We start from the raw sequence: 17641 nt of genomic DNA, 5'->3' as shown, positions 1-17641 counted from the left end.
AACCACAAGTACAACATGTCCAGTACCAGACAGGGGAAACTCCAACCACAAGTACAACATGTCCAGTACCAGACAGGGGAAACTCCAACCACATGTACAACATGTCCAGTACCAGACAGGGGAAACTACAACCACATGTACAACATGTCCAGTACCAGACAGGGGAAACTCCAACCACATGTACAACATGTTCAGTACCAGACAAGGGAAACTCCAACCACATGTACAACATGTCCAGTACCAGACAGGGGAAACTACAACCACATGTACAACATGTCCAGTACCAGACAGGGGAAACTCCAACCACATGTACAACATGTTCAGTACCAGACAAGGGAAACTCCAACCACATGTACAACATGTTCAGTACCAGACAGGGGAAACTCCAACCACATGTACAACATGTCCAGTACCAGACAGAGGAAACTCCAACCACATGTACAACATGTCCAGTACCAGACAGGGGAAACTCCAACCACAAGTACAGCATGTCCAGCACAGGGCTATACTGTTCTCACAGCCATAGGCTAAGCCAACACCATAAATAACCTTTGGGAAGAGGTTGTGAGAAGGTGTTTTGTTACAGATCACATTACGGTCAAGGTTTCATTCCATTCTCTTTTAGACAGAGGCAAGCTTTCAGTTGCTCACATAAATGTACTAAAACCATGAGCTGAAGAATAATATTTTAACAGCTTTCTTGTAAATTTAGGTTTAAATCATTGTTAGGCTAATAATAACTACAACAAATAAGAGGACAGAAGCAGAGGTAAATAAATAAAGTATACACTTTTTTTATTACAAAAGTGTATCAATGACATCTGTGATGCAATTTGCAGGTTTGAAAATGTCACATCTATATAACATGACAGAAATAAAATGAGATTCCATTAATAATCACAGCTACTGAATGTAGGCTAGGTCAATAATATGGACAGTTCAGAAAATGTATTTACATAAATCAAAACCAAATAATCACACACATTTTGATTTACAACTTTTTAGTAAGGACATTTACAACTAAAATATGATCAAATAAGTTCATAACCAAGCTGGTAAGTGTTTGGACCTTCTGTGGCTTTGCCAACAAATTGGAAAGTAGCTTTTGTCACTCATCTTAAAAACTGATGTTATTGCTCTGAAATTCATATTTAAAAAGAGAACTGAAAACGTCAGATTGCATACTTAGGTACAGACAACTGTTAACAGTTGGCACTGACAGAGTCTTTATTTTTATCTGAGGTATTCCTGTTGAACTTTAAAGACCCTGTTGAGCGTGTGGGTCTTGAGGGGTGGGTCCTCAATAGGGACGTGTCTTTATCTTTAGAAATATATCTTTAATATTTCCATAAGACCTCGCCATTTTGGTCAAATGTAATTTCATTTCTGGCAATGCAGTAAAGTATGATTAATTAAAAAGGAAATGGCCCACGCTCGCTCACCATTAAAGACATACTGTATCATTATGTTATTCAAGCAACTGTTAAAAACGTGACATTTCGGCCTTCATCAATGACTTTCATCAGAAAAATTATACAGAGGGAATGGACATGTATATATATGCCCCTACGTCATAATTTTGTCAGGCTATTAATAGTTGCCTAAATAAAATAATATGTTTTTAATGGTGCGTGAGTGTTGCGCCTTTATCTTTTCAATGATGATCACATTATTGTTAATGCACCACGCCTCATGTTGGTTGAGTGGCCTCCACTTCTTTCAATACAGTAATGTTTCAATTGCCAAAATGTCTGCTCTAGCCATACCAGAGTCAGCAATGTGTGCCTGAACCTTTTCCTCCTCCTACCATTGCTCCTCAGGAGACCAGTCCTCTGGGAAGTCATTGTCATCATCAATCTCCTCTTCCTCGTCCTTTGGCTCCTCCTCCTCCAGTTGCTCTTCTGTGACACCATCTTCCAATGACTCCACTACAACTAGCTGTTCTTCTGGCTCCTCTGTCACTTCCTTTTCCACTGATTCCTCCTGCTCCATTTCCTCCTCTTCAGCTTCCTGTCCCACTGCCTCCTCAGTAACGTCCTCCTCTTCAGCTTCCTGTTTCACTGCCCCCACAGTAATGTCCTCCTCTACCTCCTCTTCAGCAGGTTCTTCCTCTGTTATCTCCTGCTCCCGTTCCGCCATTTCCGAGGCCTCTGCCGCCTCGGAGTCTACTTCCTCTTGTCTGAGTGGACCACCATTCACCAGCTGGAAGACAGAGAACAATCCGTACTGTACATTCAAGAGGACACTCGAGCATGGGTCATCGTGTATGGTGTCTGAAAGAGTTACACACTTACAATGCGCCTCTCGGATATTAGTTATATATTAGTTTAACATTTTCAACCCTTTGTCGATAAAAGTATTTGCTTTTTTCTGATCACGCTTGTTTGGTGTTCACAGAACAGAGTGATCTATTAAGTCAACCTGAAGTTATACAATACTTGACCAACTTACTGTATGTGTCAGAAAGCAGATGTAATTACTTTTGTAAGAGCACTGTGTGTAAGTCTACACTATAAGCCTCAAAACCATGATGTTCTTCCATAAAAAAATTAGAAGATGAGGAATAGTTTATTGTACGTTTTCCTTGCAGTCCACGGATACAGAAATATAATAATTAGCTGTGGTGGAAGAGGGGCCTACCTGGCTGTGAACAGCCTCCAGCTGCTCATCCAGGGTCCTGGTCACTAACTGCAGCTGCTGCTCCAGAGGCTGGGACTTCTTGGCCTGCCATTCCTCCAGCAACTCCCTGAAACACACAGACAGAGACTCAATGAGCCATAGAATATTAGAACCAACATATGGACTGGTATATTCTATCTAAGCATGTGACCTGACCAAGAAAAACCCTGTGTCTGTCAGGAAAAGCTCCTGCCTATAGTCATGACAAATAAAGTACAGCCATCAAGTAACTTTCACTATTCAAGTAACTTTCACTATTCATATAGCTAGTGAGTGAGTTCAAGCTTACTTGATTTCACCCACTTCCTGGTGGTTGTTATGAAGCACTACCCTCTGAAGACTCAGAAACTCTCTCAGTTCCCTCTGCTCAGTGACCTGTCCCGCCAGCTGTGACATCAAGCCGTCCACCGTTGACACCTGCTCGTCCAGCCTGGATTTGATGTTGTGTACCGTGCTGGTCATCCGCTCCAAGCTCACTGCTAGCGCAGAGTTGGAGCTCGAAACGGCCTCCACGCTCTCCTTGACCGACTCAAAATCGTCGCTCTTGTTCTTCATCATGGCCTGCAAGGCTGCGGAGGAGATGGCTACCTGCTGGAACTCAGCCAGCCTGGTGTTCATCTCGTTGTGGAGTGCCCATAACTGGGATTTGAGGTCGATGCTCTTCAACTGCTCTGACGTTGCCAGGGTAACCACCGCCTTCTGCTGGGCCTGTTTCTGAGCTGCCTCCAAAGCCAGTATCCTCTCCTCGATCAGACCTCCTGAGCTCATCTGGGCAGGGTTATAAAACAGATATCGGTTAATAAAGCTTGTGTTGCAGGGAAACAGGGTATAATCTTTATAGCAGATTTTGAGAAAGCATTTGATACCTCTAGAATTTGTTTATAAGTGCTTGAATTTCTTCAACTTGGAGAGTCTCTCATAAGATGGGTAAAATTCATGTACAACAATCCTAAATAATAATAAATAAGGGTTACTTCTCTGAGAACTTTGAATTGCCAAGAGGCGTAAAACAAGGTTGCCCTCTGTCAGCATACCTATTTGTTATTGGCATTGAATTGTTAGATCTAATGATCGCTACTCGCTACACCTACTGCACTTTCCTCGTCTGACCACGTGTTCTCGCATACCCCGAGAGCATCTGGTCAGCGGGGTGGTGGCACTGGAATCCTCATCTCTCCCAAGTGGACATTCTCTCTTTCTCCCCTGACCCATCTGTCTATCTCCTCCTTTGAATTCCATGCTGTCACAGTCACTAGCCCATTCAAGCTTAACATCCTTATCATTTATCGCCCTCCAGGTTCCCTTGGAGAGTTCATCAATGAGCTTGACGCCTTGATAAGTTCCTTTCCTGAGGATGGCTCACCCCTCACAATTCTGGGTGACTTTAACCTCCCTACGTCTACCTTTGACTAATTTCTCTCTGCCTCCTTCTTTCCACTCCTCTCCTCTTTTGACCTCACCCTCTCACCGTCTCCCCTACTCACAAGGCAGGCAATACACTTGACCTCATCTTTACTATATGCTGTTCTTCTACTAATCTCACTGCAACTCCCCTCCAAGTCTCCGACCACTACCTTGTATCCTTTTCCCTCTCGCTCTCCTCCAACACTACTCACTCTGCCGCTACTCAGATGGTATTGCGCCGTCGCAACCTTCACTCTCTCTCCTGCTACTCTCTCCTCTTCCATCCTATCATCTCTTCCCTCTGCTCAAGCCTTCTCCAACCAATCTCCTGATTCTGCCTCCTCAACCCTCCTCTCCTCCCTTTCTGCATCCTTTGACTCTCTATGTCCCCTATCCTCCTGGCCTGCTCGGTCCTCCCCTCCTGCTCCGTGGCTTGACGACTCATTGCGAGCTCACAGAACAGGGCTCCGGGCAGCCGAGCGAAAATGGAGGAAAACTAGCCTCCCTACGGACCTGGCATCTTTTCACTCCCTCCTCTCCACATTATCTTCCTCTGTTTCTGCTGCTAAAGCCACTTTCTACCACTCTAAATTCCAAGCATCTGCCTCTAACCCTAGGAAGCTCTTTGCCACCTTCTCCTCCCTCCTGAATACTCCTCCCCCTCCCCCCTCCTCCCTCTCTGCGGATGACTTTGTCAACCATTTTGAAAAGAAGGTTGACGACATCCGATCCTCGTTTGTTAAGTCAAACGACACCGCTGGTCCTGCCCACATTGCCCTACCCTATGCTTTGACCTCTTTCTCCCCTCTCTCTCCAGATGAAATCTTGTGACTTGTGACGGCCGGCCGCCCAACAACCTGCCCGCTTGACCCTATCCCCTCCTCTCCTCTCCAGACCATTTCCGGAGACCTTCTCCCTTACCTCACCTCGCTCATCAACTCATCCTTGACCGCTGGCTACGTCCCTTCCGTCTTCAAGAGAGCTAGAGTTGCACCCCTTCTCAAGAAACCTACATTCGATCCCTCCGATGTCAACAACTACAGACCAGTATCCCTTCTTTCTTTTCTCTCCAAAACTCTTGAGCATGCCTTCCTTGGCCAGCTCTCTTGCTATCTCGCTCAGAATTACCTTCTTGATCCAAATCAGTCAGGTTTTAAGACTGGTCATTCAACTGAGACTGCTCTTCTCTGTGTCACGGAGGCTCTTCGCACTGCTAAAGCTAACTCTCTCTCCTCTGCTCTCATCCTTCTAGACCTATCTACTGCCTTTGATACTGTGAACCATCAGATCCTCCTCTCCACCTTCTCCGAGTTGGGCATCTCCGGCGCACCACGTGCTCTCACCACTGGTGTCCCCCAGGGCTCAGTTCTAGGCCCTCTCCTATTCTCGCTATACACCAAGTCACTTGGCTCTGTCATATCCTCACATGGTCTCTCCTTGGATTGCGGCTCACTCTTGGATTGCGTCCTACCTGACAGGTCGCTCCTACCAGGTGGCGTGGTGAGAATCCGTCTCCGCACCACATGCTCTCACCACTGGTGTCCCCCAGGGCTCAGTTCTAGGCCCTCTCCTATTCTCGCTATACACCAAGTCACTTGGCTCTGTCATATCCTCACATGGTCTCTCCTATCATTGCTACGCAGACGACACACAATTAATCTTCTCCTTTCCCCCTTCTGATAACCAGGTGGTGAATCGCATCTCTGCATGTCTGGAAGACATATCAGTGTGGATGACGGATCACCACCTCAAGCTGAACCTCGGCAAGACGGAGCTGCTCTTCCTCCCGGGGAAGGACTGCCCGTTCCATGATCTCGCCATCACGGTTGACAAGTCCATTGTGTCCTCCTCCCAGAGTGCTAAGAGCCTTGGCGTGACCCTGGACAACACCCTGTTGTTCTCCGCTAATATCAAGGCGGTGACCCGATCCTGTAGGTACATGCTCTACAACATTTGCAGAGTACAACCCTGCCTCACACAGGAAGCGGCGCAGGTCCTAATCCAGGCACTTGTCATCTCCCGTCTGGATTACTGCAACTCACTGTTGGCGGGGCTCCCTGCCTGTGCCACTAAACCCCTACAACTCATCCAGAACGCCCGCAGCCCGTCTGGTGTTCAACCTTCCCAAGTTCTCTCACGTCACCCCGCTCCTCCGCACACTCCACTGGCTTCCAGTTGAAGCTTGCATCTGCTACAAAACCATGGTGCTTGCCTACGGAGCTGTGAGGGGAACGGCACCTCCGTACCTTCAGGCTCTGATCAGTCCCTACACCCAAAGAAGGGCACTGCGTTCATCCACCTCTGGCCTGCTCGCCTCCCTACCTCTGTGGAAGCACAGTTCCCGCTCAGCCCAGTCAAAACTGTTTGCTGCTCTGGCACCCCAATGGTGGTACAAGCTCCCTCACGACGCCAGGACAGCGGAGTCAATCACCACCTTCCGGAGACACCTGAAACCCCACCTATTTAAGGAATACCTGGGATAGGATTAAGTAATCCTTCTAACCCTCCCCCCCTACCCTTCCCCCCCAAAAAAGATATAGATGTACTATTGTAAAGAGGTTGTTCCACTGGATATCATATGGTGAATGCACCAATTTGTAAGTCGCTCTGGATAAGAGCGTCTGCTATATGACGTAAATGTAAAATGTAAATGATAACATTAAGGGGCTAAAAATGAAGGGAATAGAGACAAAAGTATCAATGGAATGGAAATGGGTTCCACCAAACTGGAAGTCTTCCGACTAGCTTGGAAAGACAGTACTGTGCAATATTGAAGAGCCCTCACTGCTGCTTGATCCTACTATTTTTACAACCTAATTGAGGAGAATAAGAACAATCCCCCCCAAAAAAGTATACTGTCGCAAAGCTAACTAAAATGCAGCATTCAACAAGAGAGGTTGGCTTTCACTTCTGCAGTGATGAATTCATTAACTTCCTCATTAGAAAGAAAATGATGAACTCCTTGTTGAATCTGTATATTTCTCCAAAGCTCAGTTGTCCTGTATCTCTTGACACATTCATGAAAACAGTCATGGCCTCTAAACCCTCAAGCAGCATACTGGACCATATTCTAACTAAACTACTGAAAGAGCTACTGCCTGTGCTTTGCCCTCTTATGTTGAACATAAAAAATGGCTCCTTATCCATCGGATGTGTACCAAACTCACTAAAAGTGGCAGTAATAAAGCCTCTCTTGAAAAAGCCAAAACTTGACCTGGAAAATGTTAAAATCTATCGGTCTATATCGAATCTCCCATTCCTCAAAAACATTTTTTTACTCACTGCCTTCCTCAAGACAAATAATGTATACAAAATGCTTCAGTCATAGCACTGAGACTGCATTCGTGAAGGTGGTAAATTACCTTTTAATAGCGTCAGATCAAGGCTTTCCATCTGTCCTCGTGCTCCTAGACCTTAGTGCTGCTTTTGACACTATCGAATACCACATTCTTTTGGAGAGATTAGAATCCCTAATTGGTCTACACATACAAGTTCTAGCCTGGTTTAGATCTTATCTGCCGGAAATATATCAGTTTACGTCTGTGGATGGTTTGTCCTCTGACAAATAAATTGTAAGTTTCGGCGTTCCTCAAGGTTCCATTTTAGGACCACTTGTTTTCACTATATATTATACGTCTTGGTGATGTCATTCAGAAACACAATGTCAACTTTCATTGCTATGTAGACAACACACAGCTGTACATTTCAATGAAACATGGTGAAGCCCCAAAATTGCCTAACCTGGAAGTCTGTGTTTCAGACATAATGAAGTGGATGGCAGCAAATGTTTTACTTTAAAACTCGGACCAAACAGAAACGCTAGTTCTAGATCCTAAGAAACAAAGAGATCTATAAAACTGACCATCCTACCGATCCTCGACTTCGGCGATGTCATCTATAAAATAGCCTCCAACACTCTACTCAACAAATTGGATGCAGTCTATCACAGTGCCATCCGTTTTGTCACCAAAGCCCCATATACTACCCACCACTGCGACCTGTACGCTCTCGTTGGTTGGCCCTCGCTTCATACTCGTCGCCAAACCCACTGGCTACAGGTTATCTACAAGTCTCTGCTAGGTAAATCCCCGCCTTATCTCAGCTCACTGGTCACCATAGCAGCACCCACTCGTAGCATGCGCTCCAGCAGGTATATCTCACTGGTCACCCCCAAATCCAATTCCTCCTTTGGTCGCCTTTCCTTCCAGTTCTCTGCTGCCAATGACTGGAACGAACTGCAAAAATCACTACAGCTTGAGACTCATATCTCCCTCACTAGCTTTAAGCACCAGCTGTCAGAGCAGCTCACAGATCACTGCACCTGTACATAGCCCATCTGTAAACAGCCCATCTATCTACCTCATTCCTATACTGTATTTATTTATTTATCTTGCTCCTTTGCACCCCAGTATCTATATTTGCACATTCATCTTCTGCACATCCACCATTCCAGTGTTTAATTGCTATATTGTCATTACTTCGCCACCATGGCCTATTTATTGCCTTAACTCCCTTATCTTACCTCATTTGCACTAACTGTATATAGACTTTTTTTCTACTGTATTATTGACTGTATGTTTTGTTTATTCCATGTGTAACTCTGTGTTGTTGTATGTGTCAAATTGCTATGCTTTATCTTGGCCAGGTCGCAGTTGCAAATGAGAACTTGTTCTCAACTAGCCTACCTGGTTAAATAAAGGTGAAATAAAAATAAAAAAATAAAAAAGTGCCTCGTGTTTGGATTCAGGTCGAGGAATGGTTGTTATTGTTGGGGCAATATCGGTAGAAAAGTTACAAATAGGGAGGTTCAGTAGCCTCTTAAAACCTCATAGTAAAATGGAGGGATGTATTGCAAAAAATAAATAGCTAAATAGAATTATACTGGGAAATATGGGTTCATCTGTGGATATCGGTGGGTTGGAGGTAAGAATGAATGGTGGATTGGCCGCTGTGGGTGAAAATCCAGCACTTGAAGAAAGAGGCAATGTATAATTAGTTAACTACAGGTAACGTAGATGTATGTCACGTCCTGACCATAGAAAGCTGTTATTTTCTATGGTAGAGTAGGTCAGGGCGTAACGGGGGTTTTCTAGTTTAGTTTTTCTATGTTGTTATGTTCTAGTTTTGTATTTCTATGTTGGGTTTTGTTTGGGATGATCTCCATTTAGAGGCAGCTGGTCGTCATTGTCTCTAATTGGAAATCATACTTAAGTAGGGGTTTTTCCCACCTGGTTTTGTGGGAGATTGTTTTTGAGTTAGTGTATGTTTCAACTCTGCGTCATGGTTTGTTGTTTTGTTCATTCAGTTTATTGTGAATGTATTGCATAGTTTCAGTGAAAATGAAATGTGGAACGACACACACGCTGCACTTTGGTCCGCTCCTTCCTACGACAACAGTGACAATGTAAGCAAAATAGCTGTAAGTAGCAGTAAAATTATTGTTGTCTGTTAATTTACTAAAATAGACAAAATAAGAATATTTAAAAAGTCCAAAAAGCTTGTCAAATCAAATCAAAGTTTATTTGTCATGTGCGCCGAATACAACAGGTGTAGACCTTACAGTGAAATGCTTACTTACAGGCTCTAACCAATAGTGCGAAAAAAAGGTATGTGTGTGTAGGTAAGTAAAGAAATAAAACAACAGTAAAAAGACATTTGAAAAGTAGCAAGGCTATATACAGACACCGGTTAGGCTTATTGAGGTAGTATGTACATGTAGGTATGGTTAAAGTGACTATGCATATATGATGAACAGAGAGTAGCAGTAGCGTAAAAAGAAGGGTTGGCGGGTAGTGGGTGGGACACAATGCAGATAGCCCAGTTAGCCAATGTGCGGGAGCACTGGTTGGTCTGCCCAATTGAGGTAGTATGTACATGAATGTATAGTTAAAGTGACTATGCATATATGATAAACAGAGAGTAGCAGCAGCGTAAAAGAGGGGTTGGGGGGGCACACAATGCAAATAGTCCGGGTAACCATTTGGTTACCTGTCCAGGAGTCTTATGGCTTGGGGGTAAAAACTGTTGAGAAGCCTTTTTGTCCTAGACTTGGCACTCCGGTACCGCTTGCAATGCGGTAGTAGAGAGAACAGTCTATGACTGGGGTGGCTGGGGTGTTTGCCAATGTTTAAGGCCTTCCTCTGACACCGCCTGGTTTAGAGGTCCTGGATGGCAGGCAGTTTAGCCTCAGTGATGTACTGGGCCGTACGCACTACCCTCTGAAGTGTCTTGCGGTCTCAACCTGCTCCACTACAGCCCGGTCGATGAGAATGGGGGTGTGCTCGGTGCTCCTTTTCCTGTAGTACACAATCATCTCCTTAGTCTTGGTTACGTTGAGGGATAGGTTGTTATTCTGGCACCACCCGGCCAGGTCTCTGACCTCCTCCCTATAGGCTGTCTCGTCGGTGATCAGGTCTACCACTATTGTGTCATCTGCAAACTTAATGATGATGTTGGAGTCGTGCCTGGCCATGCAGTCATGGGTGAACAGTGAGTACAGGAGGGGACTGAGCACGCACCCCTGGGGAGCTCCAGTGTTGAGGATCAGCGTGGCAGATGTGTTGCCACCTACCCTCACCACCTGGGGGCGGCCCGTCAGGAAGTCCAGGATCCAGTTTCAGAGGGAGGTGTTTAGTCACAGGGTCCTTAGCTTAGTGATGAGCTTTGAGGGTACTATGGTGTTGAACGCTGAGCTGTAGTCAATGAATAGCATTCTCACATAGTTCTTCCTTTTGTCCAGGTGGGAACGGGCAGTGTGAAGTGCAATAGAGATTGCATCATCTGTGGATCTGTTTGGGCTGGTATGCAAATTGGAGAGGGTCTAGGGTTTCTGGGATAATGGTGTTGATGTGAGCCATTACCAACCTTTCAAAGCACTTCATGGCTACGGACGTGAGGTTGCCTTTGTGTTTTTGGGCACAGGGACTATAGTGGTCTGCTTGAAACATGTTGGTATTACAGACTCAATCAGGGACATGTTGAAAATGTCAGTGAAGACACCTGCCAGTTGGTCAGCACATGCCCGGAGCACACATCCTGGTAATCCGTCTGGCCCCGCAGCCTTGTGTATGTTGACCTGTTTAAAGGTCTTACTCACGTCGGCTATGGAGACACAGTCGTCCGGAACATCTCATGCTCTCATGCATGCCACAGTGTTGCTTGCCTCGAAGCGAGCATAGAAGTGATTTAGCTCGTCTGATAGGCTCGTGTCACTGGGCAGCTCGCGGCTGTGCTTCCCTTTGTAGTCTGTAATAGTTTGCAAGCCCTGCCACATCCGACGAGCGTCGGAGCCGGTGTAGTATGATTCAATCTTAGCCCTGTATTGACGCTTTGCCTGTTTGATGGTTCGTCGCAGGGCATGTTTCAGTTACATTGTTATATCGGTGTAGTTACACTGCAATTCTGAGAAAAACAAGTTGTGGTATTGAGTAGTTGTAATGGCAATATTTAAGATGAATAAGGTTAATTCATTTTAGAGTGATTAAAACAATGTTTAGCATATTTCTGCATTTTACCTTTCTGTAATACACATGATTTCCAGTGTTCTGTTTGGGAGAGTTGAGGTGATTGAGGTGATTCTGTGATTCTGTAGCAGCTTACAAAGCCCCTGCATTTTCTTTTGAATTCCTAACAAGCCTTTCTGTCTGGTGTTTCCTGAGCAGTTGTCTGCTGATTTAGGAGGTAAGGGCCTTCTCAGAGACAGCTAGTTAAACATTTCTCTGCTTCTGTGCTGGAGGTGTCTCCCTGTTGCAACTTGTAAAAAAAACAAATAGATTTTGATTGACCTTATCGGCAACTGCTCATCCCTTTTATTCACTTAGAAATTACTATTCCAGTAACACACAAGGAATAGGAAAATATTCTCCACATCCGTGCTGGACCAACAACAAACACCAAGAACTAAGAAAGAAAACCTACAATACTGTATTGCGGTTCTGGTTACAGTGAAGAGGAATATATGCTGTTTTGTGCAGGCTTTCTGATTATGTTCATAAGCAAAGATTTTTACCTACAAGGACATTCAGTCATACAGCTGTTTCTGGTTAGCCTGACAACTCATACTAAATCTTCCGCTGCTCTGTCTTTCGCTACATACTTTGGTCTGAGAATGCCATCATTTAAGTTGTTTGTGCTGACGAGTGGCACGAGGGGTGTTGTACAAAACAAAGTCATCAGCGATTGGGTCGTCTCTAACCAATCACAGCATCCAAGCCAATGACGAATTTTCAAACTGACGCTTTACGCTTTACCCACGTGTTTTCTGGCTCTGGCCCAACCTATTGGTTTCTGGATCAATCAGACAGCCACCGAATGTGTTCGCATTCGGTAAAGGGTCGGGGATGTACTCAGATCCATTGCGGAGAAGAAACTAATGTCCATGGACGTGAAGTAGCTTTTGGCCAGAGCAAGGAGTCTGGGTAGCCAGGCAAGCTGCTGGCATACAGGGCTGTAAAAATAGCTTGATAGTGTTAAAGGGTAGAGGGAGGCCCTGACTGATCTTTAAACAGCTGCTGTTTGTTATGTTGCTTAACAAATGTCATTTCCATTAATTTCAACATGTGTGGTTGGGAAACATGAGCATGAACGTGCAGACTGGTAGCATACTATATATAGATAGCTATCCTATCCTGTATGCATGTGTACAGTATAGGCCAGGGGTCCCCAATTACATTCAGCCATGGGCCAATTTTTCATTGAGCAGATGGTCAGAGGGCCGGAACATAGTTATAATCAATTTGTACACCGCAAATTGATCACAATAATCACAAACAGATATAGTATTTGACAAAAACAGAATTATTTCAAAACCTGTTTATATTGGGATATGACCACATATGCCTCTCAATTATGAGTGGGAATACTTGGTAATAGATTTCTGAAATTAAAATGACTTTGAGCTGATTTCCTAGTGATTTTATATTATTTTATGTCCATAAACAAACATTATTTGCTCAGAAAACCTACTGTGGAACTGTTATAGAACCTACTGTAGAACTATATGCTGTAGCGATGGGCATTCCAAGTGTTTTCGGTGAGCCGACTCGTTTGGCTCAGATCACATAAAAGAGACGGCTCATTTGGCTCCCAAAAGGCTCTTCGTTCAAAATGCTTAAAATTCAATCTATAACTGTCACGTCCTGACCAGTATTAGGGATTATTTGTAATTGTAGTTTGGTCAGGACGTGGCAGAGGGTATTTTGTTTATGTGGTTCGGGGTGGTGGTTTATTTAGTAGGGTGTTTGTTTAGTTAGTTCCGGGTTTTGGGGTTATGTTCTGTGTTAGTATTTCTATGTTCTTTCTGGTTAGTTGTATATCTATGTCTAGTTAATTGGGGTTGGACTCTCAATTGGAGGCAGGTGTTTTCTAGTTGCCTCTGATTGAGAGTCCTATATATGGGTATGTGTTTGTAGGAGATTGTTTCTTGTTTTGCTGTGTGTGCCTGACAAGACTGTCTAGTTCATTTTTGTATACGTGTTTATTTTGGTTTTTCCTTCTTCCGTAATAAAGAAGATGAGTATACACTTCCATGCTGCATTTTGGTCCTCTCCTTACGACAACCGTGACAATAACCATGAAAAATTGCACATCTCCATTATGTCAGATCGTGAAATGAGCATACAAATAAATGTTTACCTGGCCCGGATTGACGTGCTATCCCCACTAATTATTGTTTCTGAAGCAAGGATTCACGCTCTTTAGATAATTATTTTGTAACATATCTGCAGAAAAACGTTGTTCTGAGCTCATAAAGCAGTCGTAACAGTATGCAAAACAGGGAGCCAAATGAACGTCTCTTTCACCGATGCGATTCGGTTCCCGACATTCACCAAAAAGATTCAAATTCAAAAAGGGCTGTAGACATCCTATGCACATGGCACATGCTGGTATTCAAACATGATCACAACATCAACATAAGATGATGACAAAATAGAAATATATTCTCATATTTTATACAGAACAAAAAAATAAACGCAACACGCAACAATTTCAAAGATTTTACTGAGTTACAGTTCATATAAGGAAATCAGTCAATTGAAATAAAATCATTAGGCTCTAATCTATGGATTTCCCATGACTGGGAATACAGATAACTTTAAAAAAAAAATGGGCCTCACAATGGGTCTCAGGATCTCGTCATGGTATCTCTGTGCATTCAAACTGCCATCGATAAAATGCAATTGTGTTCATTGTCCGTAGCTTATGTCTGCCCATACCATAACTCGACCGGCACCATGGGGCATTCTGTTCACAACCTTGACATCAGCAAACCACTCTCCCACACAATGCCATACTTGTGGTCTGCGGATGTGAGGCTGGCCTCACATCCATCACCGGATGTGAGGCCGGTTGAACGATGGAGGTGGCTTATGGTAGAGAAATGAACATTAAATGATCTGGCAAAAGCTCTGGTGGACATTCCTGCAGTCAGCATGCCAATTGCACACTCCCTCAAAACTTGAGGCATCTGTGGCATTGTGTTGTGTGACAAAACTACCCATTTTAGATTGGCCTTTTATTTTCCCTAGCACAAGGTGTACCTGTGTAATGATCATGCTGTTTAATCAGCTTCTTGATATGCCGCTTCTTGATATGCCACACCTTTCAGGTGGATGGATTATCTTGGCAGAGGAGAAATGTTCACTAACAGGGATGTAAACACATTTGTGCACAAAATCAGAGAAAAATAAGCTTTTACAGCATATGGAACATTTCTGGGATCTTTCATTTCAGCTCATGAAACACCAACACCTTACATGTTGAGTTTATATTTTAGTTCAGTGTATATTCTGTGACGGGAGGAATTGATACTAACAATACTTTCCTGTCCTTTCTCCTCAATGCTTTAATAACAACTCCAAAGCCCTTCTCATTCTCAGCCGGGCTCATTTGATTGACATTATTGCACAGACCAACGATATAGCCTACTCATGATCATGTGACAATTTCACAATCAGATCAGTCCCTTACCTGTGCCTCTCTCATCCCCATCTGCTGCTGAAACTTGGTGATTCTTATTTGCATGGCCCTAAACGTTTCTGATAGCTGATCAATGGATTGTTGCTGTTGCAGGCAAAACCAGCCCGCAGATGCCCCTCCAATCGCGACCATAAGGAACAACATGCATGGCAGCGCGAGTTGATTCACTCTTCCTCGCGACTCGGACACTGGATGGGATTCTATTAAGAAAGAGTTGTCCTCGCGCTCTGGCTTGAAGTTGGCGGCAGTCTTTGATTTGCGCTTAGTCATTTCGGATACCTTGTTCCCGGGAGAGACTCACGTACACAGGAGACGGTGAGACAGGGAGAATGATAGCTCTCGTCTTGCTCGAGATAAAGTGGTGCTTCAATTTATTAGGGTATGCTACTGTGCTCTCTCTACTCTGCAACACCCCGTTCATTCATTGGACATCGACTGAAGTCAGGCAAGTGTTCTAATGTTAGTATCAGAAGCGTGACACCCCCTCGTTCCTCGTTGTGGTCGGAGTTGCTGTAGTAGCCTAGCGCTCAATGTGTTTTGTAATCGAATGTAAATAGCATACAATGTTTAAAGGCTACTGTCACGTTTTATACGCCTCTTTATTGAAGTTTGATCTGATATTATATGGACAATGTACGTTTTTTAACACTTTTTCTATGACACCTCAGAAAACTCATGTAGGCCTATGGTCTTGTATATATTTTGACAGTAGTACATATTTAGGCCTTAGGAAAATGTATGTAAGAAATATATAAATGATTTTCTTGCACGTGAACATACAGTCAATATATTTAAAAAAAAATTGTATATAGCCATGATTTTTTAGCAGGCCCACTGCTGTCAATCACAATTTAAAATGTTCCCTGAGCCCTGCCCCTCTCCAACCCAGATAGAGAAATTATTCCAGTGCAGCTGTGGGCCACATACATTGTGTTTTTCTGGCCCAGTATATGCCTGGGTCCCGCTCAAAACTGGCATAAATACTGCATCACCATAAGACTAAACAGGTCAGCCCCAGCAGTGACCCACAAACTGTAAAATTATGAATTCTAAAAGGTATGGCCCAGTTCTGCTGGATGCATGTAAAATAAAAAGCTGCGGCCCAGATCTGGCCCACATATTGCACAAAGGTATGACTGAGTTCCTGCCTAGGTCCCCGTTCGAGAGGTGGGCATGATGCAGGCTGCCAGACAGACCTTATGTGTGGCTACATTAAACCAGCTATACTCCCCAAATTACATTGATCCTCTGCTATTAAATGCTGTATTTAAACAAAAGAGCACATCAAATCTGGTTTATTAGAAGTTGCAACAGGGAACATGAGAAATGACAAAATAAGCACCATGAATTGGATTGGATTTGTGCAACAACTGCTAACATGTGAGCGTTTGAAGACATTGGCCAGGTAATCAAAAAACAAAGCATGGAATGCTGTCATACCTTGTCCATAGACAGTTTACCTTACAGGATACATGGGATTGTTTTCTGTATTTAATTTGTGCCCAGTGTAAGTAGGAGCGGGGAGGCACCAGTGTAGAGAATTCTAAAGTATAATCCATTGACTGAACTGTGTCTGCTATTCTGAACATTCTATTTCAACATTTTAACAGAGCACACCATCAGTTAAACTAATAACATTTAATTATTACAGTTTTCCCCAATTGTTTACACACTTTAACTGGCATATGAGGCACAATGACCCAAACCTTTAACTCGTTTAGCAGAACCATACACCAAATCTGCAATACTACTGGCACATGTTTTGCTTTACACTCGTAAATGTTCACTTTGCAATCAGATCTTTGGTATAGGGCTGGGCGATATGGCCAAAATATTATATCACGGTATTTAAAAAAAAAAATTGGGACGGTATGATGGTATTTTTAGTTTTTGAATAATAAAAGTCCTACATTTGCTTTATTAGTAGTGAATGATCCAAGGGTGGCAACACATACATTCTAAGTGATTTCAATGAGTCTTTCTCCATTCTGATTGTTTTATACTGTTCAATTCAACTTCAACCAAAACAAATTTCAGCATTTCTATAATTTCTGCGTTTCCTGCACTCAATTGCAGTGGTGGAAAAAGTACCCAATTGTCATACTTGAGTAAAAGTAAATATATGTAATTCAAAAATTACTCAAGTCAAAGTCACCCAGTAAAATACTACTTGAGTAAAAGTCTAAAAGTATTTGGTTTTAAATATACTTAATTATCAAAGTAAATATAATTGATAAAATGTACTTAAGTATCTAAAGTAAAAGTATAAATAATTTCAAATTCCTTATATTAAGCAAACCAGATGCCACCATTTTCTTGTTTTTTTTTATTTATGGATAGCCAGGGACACACTCCAACACTCAGACATAATTTACAAACAAAGCATTTGTGTTTGTGAGTCCTCCAGATCAGAGGCAGTAGTTGACCAGGGATGTTCGCTTGACAAGTGTGTGAATTGGACCATAAAAAGTATAGTATTTTCTTTAGGAATATAGTGAAGTAAAAGTTGTCAAAAATAAAAGTAGTACAGATACCAAAAAAAAACGACTTAAGTAGTACTTGAAAGTATTTTTTCTTAAGT

General features: G+C 43.2%; 1 protein-coding gene across 1 annotated transcript; it reads right to left on the bottom strand.

The window, feature by feature from the left end:
• Positions 1-774: 774 nt before the first annotated feature.
• On the bottom strand, positions 775-15672 carry LOC115207401 (protein Ycf2). The gene is made up of 4 exons (XM_029774464.1): positions 15052-15672; positions 2969-3447; positions 2641-2746; positions 775-2202 (listed from the first exon to the last, which is right to left on the bottom strand). The coding sequence occupies exons 1-4, from the start codon at positions 15328-15330 to the stop codon at positions 1804-1806; spliced, it is 1263 nt and encodes a 420-aa protein (XP_029630324.1). The 5' UTR covers positions 15331-15672; the 3' UTR covers positions 775-1803.
• Between the last annotated feature and the right edge of the window lie 1969 nt (positions 15673-17641).

This window comes from Salmo trutta, chromosome 14, assembly GCF_901001165.1.
Source record: "Salmo trutta chromosome 14, fSalTru1.1, whole genome shotgun sequence".
NCBI classification, from domain to species: domain Eukaryota; kingdom Metazoa; phylum Chordata; class Actinopteri; order Salmoniformes; family Salmonidae; genus Salmo; species Salmo trutta.
The sequence above is the reverse complement of the archived record's forward strand: the minus strand, read 5'-3'. Positions and strand labels throughout refer to the sequence as shown.

Excerpts from the sequence above, each read along its gene's own strand:
- LOC115207401 (XM_029774464.1), bottom strand. The coding sequence starts at position 15,330 with ATGACTAAGCGCAAATCAAAGACTGCCGCCAACTTCAAGCCAGAGCGC. Across the intron at positions 2,747-2,968 it reads CAGGAAGTGGGTGAAATCAA|GGAGTTGCTGGAGGAATGGC; the intron begins GTAAGCTTGAAC and ends TGTGTGTTTCAG. Across the intron at positions 2,203-2,640 it reads TGGAGGCTGTTCACAGCCAG|CTGGTGAATGGTGGTCCACT; the intron begins GTAGGCCCCTCT and ends TCTGTCTTCCAG.